This window comes from Exophiala xenobiotica (genome assembly GCF_000835505.1).
Source record: "Exophiala xenobiotica strain CBS 118157 unplaced genomic scaffold supercont1.1, whole genome shotgun sequence".
NCBI classification, from domain to species: Eukaryota; Fungi; Ascomycota; class Eurotiomycetes; order Chaetothyriales; family Herpotrichiellaceae; genus Exophiala; species Exophiala xenobiotica.
In genome coordinates this window covers 214,945-229,522 of record NW_013562494.1, presented here as the reverse complement: position 1 = coordinate 229,522, position 14,578 = coordinate 214,945, and the positions used below count along the sequence as shown (strand labels likewise).

Sequence of the window (14,578 nt, the reverse complement as noted above, 5' to 3'; positions counted from 1 at the left end):
AAAGCTGCCCCAGCCGTAGCAAACAAAATGTTCATGTCGAATGATGAATGACAATGACTCTTTACTATGTATAGAAGCCTCCTTCCGAATGTGATTGCCGCCCTTTTTCCAAGCGCAGCAGAACGCCAAATACCCTGCTGTACAAGCCAAAACGCATCCCGAGATATATACATCCAAGTATTCCTGCGCCTCGAAGACTCCCATCTGCCACAAAGCGGTGAGTAGTATCTTCGCACCTCTCGACGTCCCTTTCCTTCGCCCTGGCTGTCCCTCTAGCCGGCATTGGTGGCTCAACGGAGAAGAATCGAGGCTTGCCATTAGATTCTTGAGACGCGGCTGACAGGATGCTCCCACCGCACGGCATTGTCAGATCCATTGCTGCTGCCACTTCGGCGTTTTCCAGACGGATCATCACCACTCTATCACAGCAGGGGACTGTCTGCCTGCGGAAACGGCTCTTCATTTGCGGATTGCCTGTACCGGATCGACGTGGCCTGTCGAAGCGAAGAGCGGAGCATGCCGTGCTGACTTTGCACTGCTGCCGTCTAATCGAACGACAAATCTTCGATTCCAATTTTAAACATCGTGACAGCCTCAGTCTTTCCAGCCACCGATTCCCCATCTTCCGGACGCCTTCTCCTCGCCAGCATCGAATTTGTCCAATTCACTCCCATCACCCGAATATCCAATGTAATCGCGATTGTCATCAATAAGCCTTCCGTACTCCAAAAGCAACCTGAATGTGTAAACCTCAATATCTTCCCTTCGGAGGACTTTATTCGCCCACTCGCGGCCCTGTCTCGCAAGCCTTTGCGCCTCCTTGGGGTGCGGGGCAATGTATACCTCCGGATTCAGATCGTCGCTCTCAATTGCGTGCTCCATGTTTGGCTCTCCATAGCCGATAAAGTACGATAACAGCGCGTACAAATCGTCGTACCGGTTATCGACGGGCACGAAATGGCGCCAGGCCAGCAACCTGCTATCGTGCCACTCGCGGAAGATGGTTGCTTTTAGGCCAAGACTCTTGCTCTGCAGGAAGGCGTGCCAGCGGCCCGAGAAAGAGTGTCCGTCCACATCAATAAGGTATTTCGACTTGAATTGAGATGTCAAAGACACTTGGGGTTTCCAGGAGAAGACGTTGTCGTAGAAACTGCAATTCGGTACACAGCCCCAGGCCTCGACGAAGCCGACATCACTGTGACGCTCGGCGAAGTGGGAAGGCTGGAAATGATCGTAGACTTCATATGTTGTGTTCTCCTTGTTTAGATCTTCTCGCTTTTCCGTGAGGACTTTGGCATGGGTGCCTGATTGCAAGAGGTGCGTGCCGTTCATGAGTCGAACCAGTCTTTGCCGGTGCATGGTCTCCCAATTCTCTGCGATCTGGACACCTCCGGACGTCACTCCGCGCCATATGATGGTGTCTTGCTTCTCGCGCCAGTCTACGTCCTCTTCGCTATTGTAGTCATACCGATCGTCGTGACGGTAGTACATGTTTGCTGGGAAGAGGATATCGCTGTTCACGTTGACCTTACATTCCCCAAAGATAGGGACAAGCTTGTGGGACGCGATTATGCTGCTGGCCGAGTATAGCATACCGTGCAGGTCCTGAATGGCAGGACCGACGGTACAGAGGTCGGAGGATAGATTGAAATTGCTGACAATCCCAGCCATCGGTTCCTTGTACAGTTTATCGGCCTGGGCGATGGACATATTCGACCGTGCTGGTGATTCAGGCGGACATGCCTTGGAAGCGATCTTCATGTATTGCTGGCCTGGCGCAAAGAACCATCCGTCATCGAGCCTGGTTGAGTTGTCATCTTCTTTGTTCTCGAAGCTCATATCCAACAGATCGCTCTGATGCAACGTAAAGTTGTCCATGACTTCAGGAGGCACCACGCGAGTATCGTACTCATATTGCAGCATGTTTTGCATGTCTTCCCAAGGCACCACCACGCGAGGCTGGTCGAGCCGATTCATTGCAATATCCATGTCTGGAAGAAATTCGATAAATTTCTCGATGACGTTGACCATGGTCTCGGACCGCCAGCTAGGAAAATCGACGCGCACAACCTTGTGGTCTCGTATATGTATGACCGCAACCCCAAACTGATCTTGCTCCCACATATGCGCAGCCCGCGTTCGGATCTCGGATGCGTTGATAGCCCAAAACGGTCGCAGGTCATCCATGATCTGGTCGAAGTCGTCGATGTTGAACACATTTCTCCTGCGTGCAAACTTGTACCACTCGCTAAACCCGGGTGGAGGGTGTCTGCCATATCGACTTCTATACTTTTCCACGGTCTGTCTGAAGGATGTCGAAATTCCCGTCTCGTAAGATCTCCACCGAGCGTCTGCCTCTTCCATTAGGCGTGTGATCGGATGCAGATCATTATGCTCGACAGGGTCGTGCGTCGAAGGCTCCGTGGATGGGGAGTCCACCGGAGGGTCTGGAGCGGGAGAGGGAAGAGGATCTAGATCCCATATCTCGTCTGGGTCGGCGGTAGGAGGCTGCTTGTGTTCGCTGGGGCGCAAACTATCCGGGAGGGGGATATGAGCAGTTGCATCTCTGAGGCTGTCTCCGGAGATCGTAATGCCATGGAAGACGATGTAGAAGGCTATTACGGCAGCGAACAATATGAAGATGCGCCGCTTGTTGAACTCGATGGGCCCCATGTCGTGGGTCTTTCCAGGTCTTTACTTATGCATCACAGGTAATGAGAAGATGGGCGACGGTGTATATGACTCTGCCACTCGGCTACAGCAGCATAAATTGCATAGTAGCAAAGAAATGACGGATATAGAGAAATGAAGGTTCCTGGGGACCTTCGACAGGAGGTGACAGCGGCACGTTGTTCTGGCCGCAATTCTTGCCTCGCCATTGGTTGGAAAGATCTTGGCACCTCCTCGAAGAATGGTACTGTGGCACGTGACGGAGTACTTGTGCACATGCCGCCGTATTTAACTGCGCCTTTTCCGCCAACCTAAAGAGCATTGGTCTTAGAGCGGCGGGCCTCACTTTCCCGAACGGTCACCAATTTTCGTCTTAGCAAAAGAAACTGGACTTGTTGAACGTATCGACACCTGAGCTTCACCACCACGCCGTAGTGGTCATCATCACACTCCGTCCAAGGCAATGCCACCACGACTGCCGCTGCGGCTGGCGCAGGCGAACTCTTCCTCCCTTGACCGCCTTGCCCCAACCTCGACAACTACATCCATTGCATCCTTCCTTCTCCCATTCCTTCACATCCAATCCCGAAATGCCTCGATCCTAAGCTCTCTCTCAGACCGCCCAGGCGCCTACAACCGCCGCATCAGACGAGGACGAGGCCCAGCGTCTGGCAATGGAGGCAAATCAGGTCGTGGTTCGGATGGTCAGAAACAGCATGGCAAAGTCCCCGCAGGATTCAATGGAGGTCAAACCCCCGAACACATTGTACACGGGAAATATGGCTTTGTGAACCTGTCAGTATTGACGCCGAAACCATTTTCTAAGGGCACATAAGCTAATAGCGTGCAAAACATAGGCACGCGACCGAAATGGCCCCTGTAAATTTGGACAAGATACAAAACTGGATTGACCAGGGACGACTCAACCCCAGCGAGCCGATAACGCTGGTCGAACTATGCCGCTCTGGCCTAGTAGGCCGTCCCAAAGACGGCATCAAGCTCCTAGCGAACGGCGCCGCCCAATTGAAAACGCCAATCCACGTGGTCGTGTCGAGAGCATCACAAGCGGCGATCGCGGCGGTTGAGGCCATCGGCGGTAGCGTCACAACACGTTTCTACACACAACAGGCCATCCGGCGAATACGAGCCCGCGAGATGCATCCCTTCATATCGCTACGCTGGGATCCCGCCGCAATCGAGAAGCCGGCTCTCGCCAAGGCTGGAGGAATGTCGCTCGAAGAACGCGTTGCGGGCATGGGATTCAAGTACAGACTTCCAGACCCGGCGTCCAGAAGCGATATCGAGTACTACCGCGACGCGAAGAATCGGGGGTACTTGAGTCATACGGTCAAGGAGGGCGAAGGTCCCAGCTTGTATTTCAAGCCACCGATCACTGAAGAGGAGTTGAAAGCATTGAAGAAAGAGCGCGCGAGAAGTGGCGTCGCCAAGGCTAAGGAGGACAACAAGCTGTGGTGAGAGGGAGAGCATACAAACAACCTGGGCAAGGTATCCCTGTTCGTTGCTGCCTAAAGGAGAGCGGCAGCTGTGAGGAGGAATGACTGCCTAAGTGCTAGACTTTCCTACGCAATAAGTTCCAGCCGGTGCTCCTGGAGGTCAAGGGTTCAATCCAGTTGTCAGATACGAAGAAAGCCGAGTCCAAATCGAGATCACAAACGACGTGCGCTCTGCAAGTCCTGCGCGGGAAACTTCCGCCAGACAAGAGGAACCATACTTCGAGGTCCCGAGATTCTTTTCATCGTTTTTTCCCAATCAGGAATCTCGAGCAGCGCATTAGTATCGATCATAACTGTACTTGACTTATCTTCAGTATATCAATGAATGTACAACATACAATATACAATATATCTGAACAAACGCCCCCTAGGATGCCGGTCGTGGGTAGAAAAGTACGAGTACGCTAAAGGCCGAGGCAAAAGCACCATACCGGAAAACTTGTAGTGCTGTTAGGTTTGAATATGAATATGAATATGAATATGGATATAGGTATGAATGTACGAGTCTTCTGGCAGTGCTGACAGGACAGGCGACGGGCCCCAGATAGCGCAAAACCAAATTGCAGCTGTGGGTGCCGCTGAACAGTGAACACAACGAGGACTTGCTGGAGCTGGAGAAGGCGATTAACATCATTCAAAGCACGAAGACCAGACCTCAAGCTCGAAAACGTCAATCGTTGCATGCTTCTGTAAATTCAAACATCCTATGTGACATATCCTCCCACAGATGTCGACTCTGCGTCCATGTGAGCCTGACGAGGGCAAGGTACCCTAGCACCTTTGTCTTTGACGTCCATAGAAACGAGCAATTTGTTACATAAGTAGTACACAAACAAGCCCAAGCTCCAGTGATTCCTCCCAATTCCAGCCAGACTCAACGCTTGATTCAAAAGACAAATTATGGCGGAGTCCATGGCTCTTTCTGGATATTTACTCTCTCGACACATCACGGCCGAAGAACTTGGCCTTGACCCAATCGAACATGACGAGGACACGGTTTCGTGCTGTCAAGTCGTTAGCAAATCGCATCAATAGAGTCAAAGAGGGCGCAACTCACTGCTAAAGCACATGCTCAAGTATGCGCTCTTCCAGAACAGATAGGTCATGGTACCGCCCGAGGCAATGTTGCCGCTGAACCAAGATACATCAGCCACGGCCTTTTCAGCACCGATGTACGCCAGCGAGCCCTGGTGCGAGTACTGGAAGGGACCGATCTGCTTCACGCGACGTAGCTGTCGTTGGCGTTCGTTGATCTCGTTCAAAATGACATTTCGTTCATCTGGTTTGGCGGTAGCTTGCTTTTGCGACAGTTGTCGCAGCTCGTTTTCTAGAGCGTCCGTCTTGGCCATGGTGTTGAACAATCGAGCGAGAAAGGCACCTTCTTGGGCAGCCACTTGCGCAGTGGGCGCGTAATTGGCGACGGCGCAATCACCGACAGCCCAGATGTTCTCAGTACCATTGACGACCAGATACTCATTGACTTCCAGGCCACGGCGAGCATTCTTCTGTGCAGGAATCTGCGACATGAGGTCCTTGACAAGAGGACGCAGAGCATTACCAGTGGCCCACACAAGAAGGCCATATGGGATTTTCTCGACAGCCTTGGTTCCATCAGGCTTCTGAACTTCAGCTTCAATGTACTTGTCGGTGACGTTCTTGACCATTGTCTTGGTGCGAATATCGATGTGCTCTTCCTTGAAGGATGACTCAGTGTATTCGATCAATTGCTTACTGAACATGGGCAGGACGTTGGGCAGAGCTTCGACCAAGGTCACATGAAAGTCATCTTTGATTTGAGGCACCCATTTGAGCAAGTCTTCCTGGAAGAAATCCTGCAGTTCACCAGCAAATTCGACGCCGGTAGGGCCACCACCAACGACTACCATGTTCAGAAGACGCTTGACCTCCTCGGGCGACTGGTCCTTGAAGGTGGCGGTCTCGACACAGTCCATGATTTGTTTCCGAATCCTTTGAGCATCACCAACCTCCTTCAAGAAGCAAGCATGCTCACGGACACCAGGAATACCGAAGGTAGCATTTTCCGCGCCGACGCCGACGACAAGCATATCGAAAGGAACTTCGGTCTCCATGGTATCGCCCTTGATATCGGAGTCATCTTTAGCGTAGACAATCTTCTTCTGATAGTCGATCTTGGTAGCTTCAGCTTCGTAGAACTTGACTCTTGCCTTCTTGTGTCGGAGAATGTTCCGGATGGGCTCCATGATAGAGCGGTGTTCAATGGTACCGGTCGTGCAGGAGGGTAGCAAGGGAGTGAAGAGGAAATAGTTTCGAGGCGAAATGACGACGACATTGTAGTTTTCAGTGTTCAAGTTCTTGAGCAGAGAGACAGATCCCCAACCAGTACCTGATCTTGTAAGCATTGCACGTTGGACCATTAGGATAAGCACAAACCGAGAATAACGAGCGTCTTCTTGCTGGGGTCTGGTTCATCCTGATCGGCAGGGTTTCGACCTTCCCAGATTTGATACCCAGTGTAACCGAGAGCAGCAAAAGTCGAGAGATATGTTACCCGCCAGAGAAAACGGAAGAATCTGAAGCGCTTCTTAGGCTTGGGCTCCGGGGACAGTTTGACGGAAGGGGCCGCATTTTCAGCGTATGTCCGGCGGAATGATTGTTGTAGGAGAGGACGAGGAAGGAATTGTGATTGCTTGGGAGCAAGATGAGATTGAGGTATTGCGGTGCGAAGTGAGTTTGCGGCGAGGGAGGACAAGGGCCTGCGTGATGTAATTGAGAAGCCGACGGGCTTCATGCGCAGGGAGATTTTGCTCGCCATTGCGGCAGAGAGTGTTGAGATGGCAGGCTCAAGGCGAAAGCATTAGGAAGAAAGAGAGTCGACGATGACAATCGCCAGGAGGCGTGGGTGATGAGAACTTGAATGTCGTGGCCACAGAAACAATGTACGGATAATTTTTTCTATGGCGACAGGTCACAGCAGCAATGACAGCAGCAAGAAGCACCGAAAGACCCAGTTGTCCGGTGGAGTCAGCAAAGATCAAGGTCCCGTCATGTCCCAAAAAAGAATGGGATCCTGAGAAGCGGCGACCAGATCAACTTTGAGCTCGATAGTCAGCCACAGCGAGATGATAATTTCATGCTTTTTCATTGTCGACACAGGGCGTGGGATCTGCTAAGCAGCTCCAGTGGGGGTTAATGGGCTGTCTTCGCTCCAATGAACACCCCTAAATTGGCCTTGCCCGGCTTAAACGGGCCGCCTAAATGACCACCGCTAGGGCTGATGGGCCTCTGTGGCCTCTCCAGCCACCGGGCAATGGATAAGAGGAACAAGATTTAAGCGCGTCTCGAGGTAGGCCTTCTCTGCGAACGGGAGAAAGGAAGATAACACCGGCCCCGATTTCATGCCACAAACAAGCTCGACAAATTTTCGATATCTAGGATCAATGGAGCTAAGGACATGCACTCATGTTCCTTCTTCCCATCTCAGTCCTCAAATGGAGCCGCCGGAAGATGGCTAGGTATGTAACGAGATATGGTACTGTCACCTTTTGCCCGCCGCGGAGCCAGTGGACACACCTCAGGTCCCTCGTAGCCTCGTTGATATATCTTCGTCAGCCATGAGCGCCATGGTACCTCTCTATGTGGAAAAGACTCCAACATGAAATCGATCGCACCTCTCGTTCATTCCGTACATAAAGTGATCATGGCTTCCTTGGCCCCATTTCTTCTCGAATAGACCTATCATGCATTTCAAACAATCATCACTCAAGACGTGGATGCCTTTGTATTCAACTGAATCCACGAATGACCCGCGCTCCGAACGGAGGGGAGCACCTCGTATCCTGAACAGTCCAAGCCTGAGCAAGCATCCAGCTGACCACAGCATCCGAGACTTGGGCTCGGTATGGCAATTCACAAGGTCTCTTCACAATCGGCGAAGCTGTCAAAGTGCCTCACTTCACTGTGGGGATGTGCTGCGTCCAAGCTCCTTCTCTAAACCAGCTGATCCTCTTCAAATGCCTTCCATGAACAGTAACATCAGCTTCCTTCGCTCTTCATCTCCGTGTCTTCCTGCTTGGAAGACAATATCTTCTCCGCTTCTCCTTTTCCTTCGGGGGTCAACTCCGGGCCTGGCTCCTCTTCCTCGGTTTCTGCCTCCCTGATCACCATTTGTCTCAATTCTTCCGAATCCTGATCAGACACAGCTGCCTCCTCTCCAATGCCAGAATGTCGTCGTGCTTCTGAAACAATCATTTCGACTTCACTGATGGCACCTTTGTCCTTGTCGCCCTCTGCCTCGACTCCAATACCGATCTTGGTATTTTGTTGCAACTTGTTCGGGTCGAAACGAACAACCATCACGGATAGGTTGTCGGTCGAGAACCGGGCCAGTGCATGGTCTACCAAAGCCTTGGAGGCTTGTTGAGGATCATGCACATTACGGACCAAATCCACGGCTTCTTGGTCAGAACAGACATCCCACAACTAGATGCACGTCAGCGGCATGTCCCCATAGGCCCTAAATATGTACTTACTCCGTCGCAAGCCAGAATCAGAAACTCGTCTTGGTCGGGTTGGATGACGGTTTCTGTGGTATAAGGATGTCCAGTAACCAGGTCTTTCAGGTAAGAATCGCCCAACGCACGAGTTACGGCCAAAACTCCATTGACCCGGTTGTTCAAGATCAGTCCGCCTGCTTTCGTGATTCGCTTACCCTCATTCTCATCCATGCCCTTGTGGTCATATGAAAGACGAAGAGCCTTTCCATTTCGACATAGCACAATCCGGGCGTCACCAACATTAGCAGTATACAATACTCGTTGCCGTGTAGCCTTGGTTTTGGCCTCTTGAATCGCCGCCGCTGCCGCTTCTGCCGTGGAATTTGAGCGCGGTGTAGCCTCGTTAGTCTCGTCCTTCTTTTCATTCTTCTCCGCCTCTTTCGCGGCTGCTGCGGCTAGTGCCGCGATGGCCTGAGAACCAGTGGCAGAGTTATTGGTGGGGACACGGTCCTCCCATCTCAATACAGCTGTGATGGCAGTACAACCACTGTTCTTTAAGGGTAGCTTCTCGAGTTGATTGTCCGCCGAGGTGTATGCCTGGTCAAGCAATTCGGGCACCGGGGTATTGGGATATTTGCGCATCAAGTCCTCGAGGAGGATGTGCAGCTTCTTCCCGCACCACTCGGCAGCAAATGTGCCCGCATGACCGTCGAAGATGGCAAAATAGCCGTTGTCAGTCTCGACGACATGGTGTCCCGGCTCCGAAGGTACCGTGCTCAAGCTATTTCGGTCTTCCAACGACTTCTTCTGGGTGAGAGCGTTGTCTGTGAGGACAGGCGCAGGTGTTCCGAGGAAGTTGTAGAGGTAGGAATGGGTGTCTTCCATAGTACGACGACATTTCTTGTTCTTGTCTTCCGTCACTCCCACCAAAAAAGACGAATTAGGCGTAGGGCGGGATTCGCCAGCCGAGTTGTTGAGAGAGCCTTGCGGCACGCTCAGGGCGGCGTCCGTTTTTGAGAGCTTTTGCATGGGCGTTTGAGGGCCGTCCTTGTCTCCGTGCATCAGCGAATTTTTGGCTTGGGTGAATATCTCCTTGGCTTTGGCGCTACTACTCCTGCGCTTCTTCTGTTCGTCTTTGGGAGAGGGAGCGTTGTCTTCGGAGGGTTTCTGGCCTGGCGTTTCTGACTTGGGGCTAAGGTCGTTGGTCTTGATGGCGGTGGGACTATTTGGCGAGCCTGCAAGGTTGAGATTGCCGTCGGTGCTTGTATGAGAAGGTATAGAATCCGAATCTACATCCTTGTCTTTCTTTCCAAACATGCGATTGAGAAATCCTCCATGCGTGGAGGTTCTCCGCTCGTTGGTGCCCGCCAGCTTGAAAGGCTTGACGAGGCGGAGCACGGGGTCGTGGCAAAAGGAGAAAAGGGTAGGAGGAGAGATTTGCACAGGGTAGGGCAGATGCGTCGTAGGATCGGCTCGGTTCAGTGGTGGAATGCAAGGTGTCGGCGGCTAGGGAGGAAGGCTGGGTGCAGGAAGGTCGTCGAGTCCCAAGGCGTAAGAAGGAGCACACAGAATGAAATAGTGGTTGGGAGAGAAGGATAAAGAGGGTAAGTATGAGGATGATCGATGTTGAGTTCCAGATTGTTTGGGTCACGAGCAGTAGAGAGGCCAAAGGCGTCCAGTCAGTCCAGCACACAAAGAGGAGTGAATTGGTCAGGGTGGTGATGTATGTGAAGGAGCGTGTTCGCAGGCAAAGAGGGGGAGCCTAGCGTCCTAGACAGATGAGTGGCTCGGTAGCAATGGAGATTCTCGATCGAGTACGAGTAGGAAAGCTGATGGCTGATGATGATGGAAGAGGGAGGCAGCAGTGCGAGGAGATGAATGTGTGGGGGGGGCTCCTAAGGAGGGGAAATGAGATCTCTTTCTCTTCTCGTACGAGTACGAGCGAGTACAGTACTACGGTACCTTTAGCCTCTAACTTACTATGTAATAAACCCTGCCAACTTCTTAGGCAGAGACCCCTATGATGGCATACTATCGGGGGTACCTTAGTAGGTACCTTAGGTAGGTACACACCCAAGCATAACAAGCAGCCACCAAATAATGCTCAAACATTAGGCAGTACGTTACTTTGTCAACGAACCCTTGCCACCGATCTTATTCTGTTCTTTTTCCTAAGTACCTACGGTAGGTAGGCCACTGTAAGCTGATCTCCCTAGCATACCTTGCTGGGTCTGTCCATCGCCGTGCTCGTACAGAGCATGATGGCTGTTAGCGTACAGCGAGACCCCTCGGCCGATGGGCGAAACCGAATGACGACTGCGGCGGGCTCACTAGGCATCTCCTTGCTTACTAACCACTGACAGCATTATGAGGCCGATACACCGAACAAGCTCGTTGTGGCCAATATGCAATAAACTGCGCCTTATATCATTATGCAAGATTCCTGCGCTCTATGCGCTGTCACCTACGTAAAGGATGATCATCTCACCTATGGATTGGATGTGCAGCTTAGTGGATGGTCGGGAAACAATACATAGCACTGAAAAGGTCGCGAAATAGCCCTGAATATATTTTCGAAAACCACGCATCATCTACTTCTGCAACTACAACAGGAATCGACGACACACGCTGACATCTACCTTAGTTACCAAGCATAAATCGCCCTTCAAGGATGCAATTGTGCGTACATTGCATTTCATAATCGCTAATTGTTTCATGAATCCCGTGGCCGAGGATAACCTAGGTATATGCTATGTGAGAGCAAGTGGAGAACTATAAAACAGGCCTACACGACCAGGCGGGCAGCACACAGGCTCGTTTTCCATTAGAATTCATACGACATGCCAGCTCAGTCTTCCCTTCCATTCAAGCATAAGCCCCAACAGCACCCGGCGGACCTTCGAGATCAATGCCAGAAACCCTGCGACGAGTCTCTGACGAGTCTCGGACGAGGTTGCCGAAATACTTCCTAGCCACCTCGCTTTCGCGCTTGGTCTTGGTCACATCTTCTTTCTTCTGCCTAAGCTCCTCAACCCCTTGAGCGAGGTCGGTCGTCAGCCGTTGCGCTGGGTAGCGCAGCACCCGCCGCACCTCTGCCGCAATGCGATTGGCGTTGCTGTGCGTGTAATCCATTTGTGCAAGTGTGACGGAGAGTTTCGATGCGAGTCGTGGTGGTAGTGTCTGTGGAATAGTGGACAGGATATAAGCGACGGTGAAAACGGCTGCAAGGTCTGTTAGCATTCCAATTCATTCGTCCTGCTGTAAAGGACACTCACCAGCTGCAACAACACCAGGCACAAACAGCCTCCTAATATTCCGACTTCCGAGAATCTTTGCTGCGCCAAAAGCACCATCAATCCAGCCAACACCGCCGACAGCTCTAGAGCCAACCGTACCCACGAGTGTTAGCGCCAAACCGGTGCCGACTGTCTTCTCCTGGCGCTCCCACAGGCCAGCAACATCGAAAAAGTCCCAGATCTCAACATCCGTGTCGACGGATCGCACAAGGGCATCCTTCCGCCGCTGGAACATTTTGTCCGCCTGAAAATTGAGGTTCTCATAGCCCTCACCAACATGTAGCAATCCAAGCGATTTGATCATGCTAACACCTTGGACAGTTCTCGCCCGACCATAAGCTTCACAATCCGCAACCGCTGCCGAGATCTGGTCGAGCATAGCAACCCGAAGATCCTCTGCATACTGGAATGCTGAGAATAGACCGGGATATTCCACACCGTGATCTTCTTTGCCGACATTCGCGATCGTAGATGACAAGGTCGACCTGGTGTGATTGTACACTTCTGATGCAGTCGAGTCGACATCTTTCTCGACCTGCTCCGAGACGGCGGTCCGCTGTTTTTGTTTGTCTTCATATTCAGGCTCAATCTCTGACAGCTCTTTTGAGACTCGGTCTAGTTCAGCTTGTGCGACATCCCTGTTCACGGTAGCCAGAACGTTCATATCGCCCAGACAGTTCATCAGGTATGTCTTTGCTGGTGCCAACTTCGACCGAGCTCGCTTCTCCAACACAAACCTACGAAGCGCTCCTTCTAGGATATCAAAATCACGAAGTTTCTCCTTGTCTTTGCCCTTGCCCTTTCCTGCATCGTCATCGCCATCGTCGCCATCAGGGGGATTCGAAGGTCCTGGCCCGCTGCCACCTCCATCGCCCCCATTTGGAGGCAGCGATGGCTGTGTTGGAACGGCATTGCTGGATACAAAATGTACCAGCTCTTGCGCCTCTTTAAACGTCTGAGGACTGAGTTTGGCGAGTTGTTCGAGGATCATCTTCTGGCATCGCTCCTTGTCTCGAATATTGTCGAACCCGTTGACCACCATGAAGATGTACGCCTTCTCGTGTGCGGCTTGCCATATAAACTCCTTGGCTGAGAGGGTAAAATGGTTGGCCGCAGAAACCACAAAGACGACCACGTCGATTTCCTCCTGTCGAGCAAATACCGCTGTCGTTTTGACCGAGTCCGAATTCAAACCAGGTGCATCTATCAGTGCAATGTCGACGACGCCGTTGTTGAGTAATGATTGATCAATGCTCCGGACATCCTTAACGTAGACTTTGCACTGCATATACCGGTCGTTGTCGACAACGATCTTTTCCAGATCCTGGAGAGAGTAGGCGTCGTAAGTGCTCTCGTCGTTTCGGTTGTACACCGAATCCTTGTGGACGGCATGCACTTCTTCGTGTCCGCCGTTCTCTTTGGCATCGAGCACTTCGCAGAATATGCTTGTACATGGTTGTTGGTCTTCTGGTAGAATCTTCCGCCGTAACAGCGCATTACAGAATGTTGATTTGCCAGCATTGAGATCACCCGTCACCAACACTTTGCTTGAAGTGTCCTCTATCCGGTCACGAAGGGCAAGCAGGTGGCGTACGCTTTGGCCGATCTTTCCGTCGAGTAACGATGCGATCGATTTCTTCTCCAGCGAATGGACCAACTCGGTCTGTGACAATGCCCCGACCTTCAGATCCAGCTTGAGGATTGAGAACTCCTGAGCGATCTGCGGGGTGATCAATCGTGGTTCGGGGGTTCTCCTCTGCTGCGCCTGAGCACTGGATTCTCCTGTGGTATCTTCTCCAAGGGACGTGCCTGCTCGTCTTGGTCCTCCAGGACGATTCTTGAGGAACGATTCCCTCGACAGATCAGCCTGGTCTCTTGTCGATTGTGCTTGCATCAGTCCCGGTCTGTGTGGCTGTTTCTCCTCCTCCCTCTTCTGGACTGATGGGTAATGCGCCGGCCATTGTGCATTCATCTCCTGCAGTTGTTTTAACAATTCGACGGTTTGGCTGATGGCCTTCGCTAGGGCGACTCGGTTCTGGTTGTAGTAGAGTTGATGGACATGGCTTGCAAGGGCACGCTTCTCGTTGTCAGACATCTTCGCGGGATGTCCATCGACCTGGGGCGTGTGTGCGGGTGTCGGCCTATCTCGTAAGAGTTCGTCTTGCCATGTCCTCATCTCGCCACCATTTTGCTGCACGTCTCCGGGCATACTACCGTATCCCGAATCTCGCTCCAGCTGTTCCATCAGCGCCGCAGCATGTGACGACTGCCCTCCCGAGCCTACAGTCATGTATTGCGGTCGATAAGAGGGAGGGTGTATGGGGGCGGGCGATGTCATTTCGTCGTTGTGGTTGTTGTGGTCTGATTCATCCTTGTCCTGGGAATTGCGCGAGGAGCCTTCCCCAGCGAAATACGACTGGCTCATTGTTTTGCCTGGATTGAGAGTCCCTTAATCAGCACTTGCGGCAGTCGACGGGAAGGAAAGCGCAGATGCGCCCATAATAATGTGACTGTACAAAGTATTCGTAGGAGGAAATAATTTAGGTGCAGTGAATTGATCGTGCAACAAGCTTAGAAGGCAAATTCCTTGATCAAATCCATTCGGCAGCGCAGGCCGGAGTTT

The 14,578-nt window shown here is 52.0% G+C and overlaps 5 protein-coding genes across 5 annotated transcripts; 1 reads left to right on the top strand and 4 right to left on the bottom strand.

Annotated features, from left to right (window-relative positions):
• Positions 1–6: 6 nt before the first annotated feature.
• On the bottom strand, positions 7–2,811 carry PV05_00093 (uncharacterized protein). The gene has a single exon (XM_013464957.1). The coding sequence runs from the start codon at positions 2,671–2,673 to the stop codon at positions 595–597; it is 2,079 nt and encodes a 692-aa protein (XP_013320411.1). The 5' UTR covers positions 2,674–2,811; the 3' UTR covers positions 7–594.
• Positions 2,812–3,059: 248 nt separating this feature from the next.
• Positions 3,060–4,577, top strand: PV05_00092 (ribosomal protein L15). The gene is made up of 2 exons (XM_013464956.1): positions 3,060–3,465; positions 3,528–4,577. Exons 1-2 carry the CDS (start codon positions 3,134–3,136, stop codon positions 4,144–4,146), a joined length of 951 nt encoding a protein of 316 aa, XP_013320410.1. The 5' UTR covers positions 3,060–3,133; the 3' UTR covers positions 4,147–4,577.
• Positions 4,578–4,794: 217 nt separating this feature from the next.
• PV05_00091 (uncharacterized protein) lies at positions 4,795–7,257 on the bottom strand. Its single transcript, XM_013464955.1, has 3 exons — positions 6,597–7,257; positions 5,242–6,549; positions 4,795–5,188 (listed from the first exon to the last, which is right to left on the bottom strand). Exons 1-3 carry the CDS (start codon positions 6,976–6,978, stop codon positions 5,115–5,117), a joined length of 1,764 nt encoding a protein of 587 aa, XP_013320409.1. The 5' UTR covers positions 6,979–7,257; the 3' UTR covers positions 4,795–5,114.
• A 380-nt stretch (positions 7,258–7,637) lies between these two features.
• Positions 7,638–10,539, bottom strand: PV05_00090 (uncharacterized protein). Its single transcript, XM_013464954.1, has 2 exons — positions 8,696–10,539; positions 7,638–8,645 (listed from the first exon to the last, which is right to left on the bottom strand). Exons 1-2 carry the CDS (start codon positions 9,974–9,976, stop codon positions 8,199–8,201), a joined length of 1,728 nt encoding a protein of 575 aa, XP_013320408.1. The 5' UTR covers positions 9,977–10,539; the 3' UTR covers positions 7,638–8,198.
• Positions 10,540–11,323: 784 nt separating this feature from the next.
• On the bottom strand, positions 11,324–14,530 carry PV05_00089 (uncharacterized protein). The gene is made up of 2 exons (XM_013464953.1): positions 11,935–14,530; positions 11,324–11,880 (listed from the first exon to the last, which is right to left on the bottom strand). The coding sequence occupies exons 1-2, from the start codon at positions 14,378–14,380 to the stop codon at positions 11,525–11,527; spliced, it is 2,802 nt and encodes a 933-aa protein (XP_013320407.1). The 5' UTR covers positions 14,381–14,530; the 3' UTR covers positions 11,324–11,524.
• Positions 14,531–14,578: the final 48 nt, after the last annotated feature.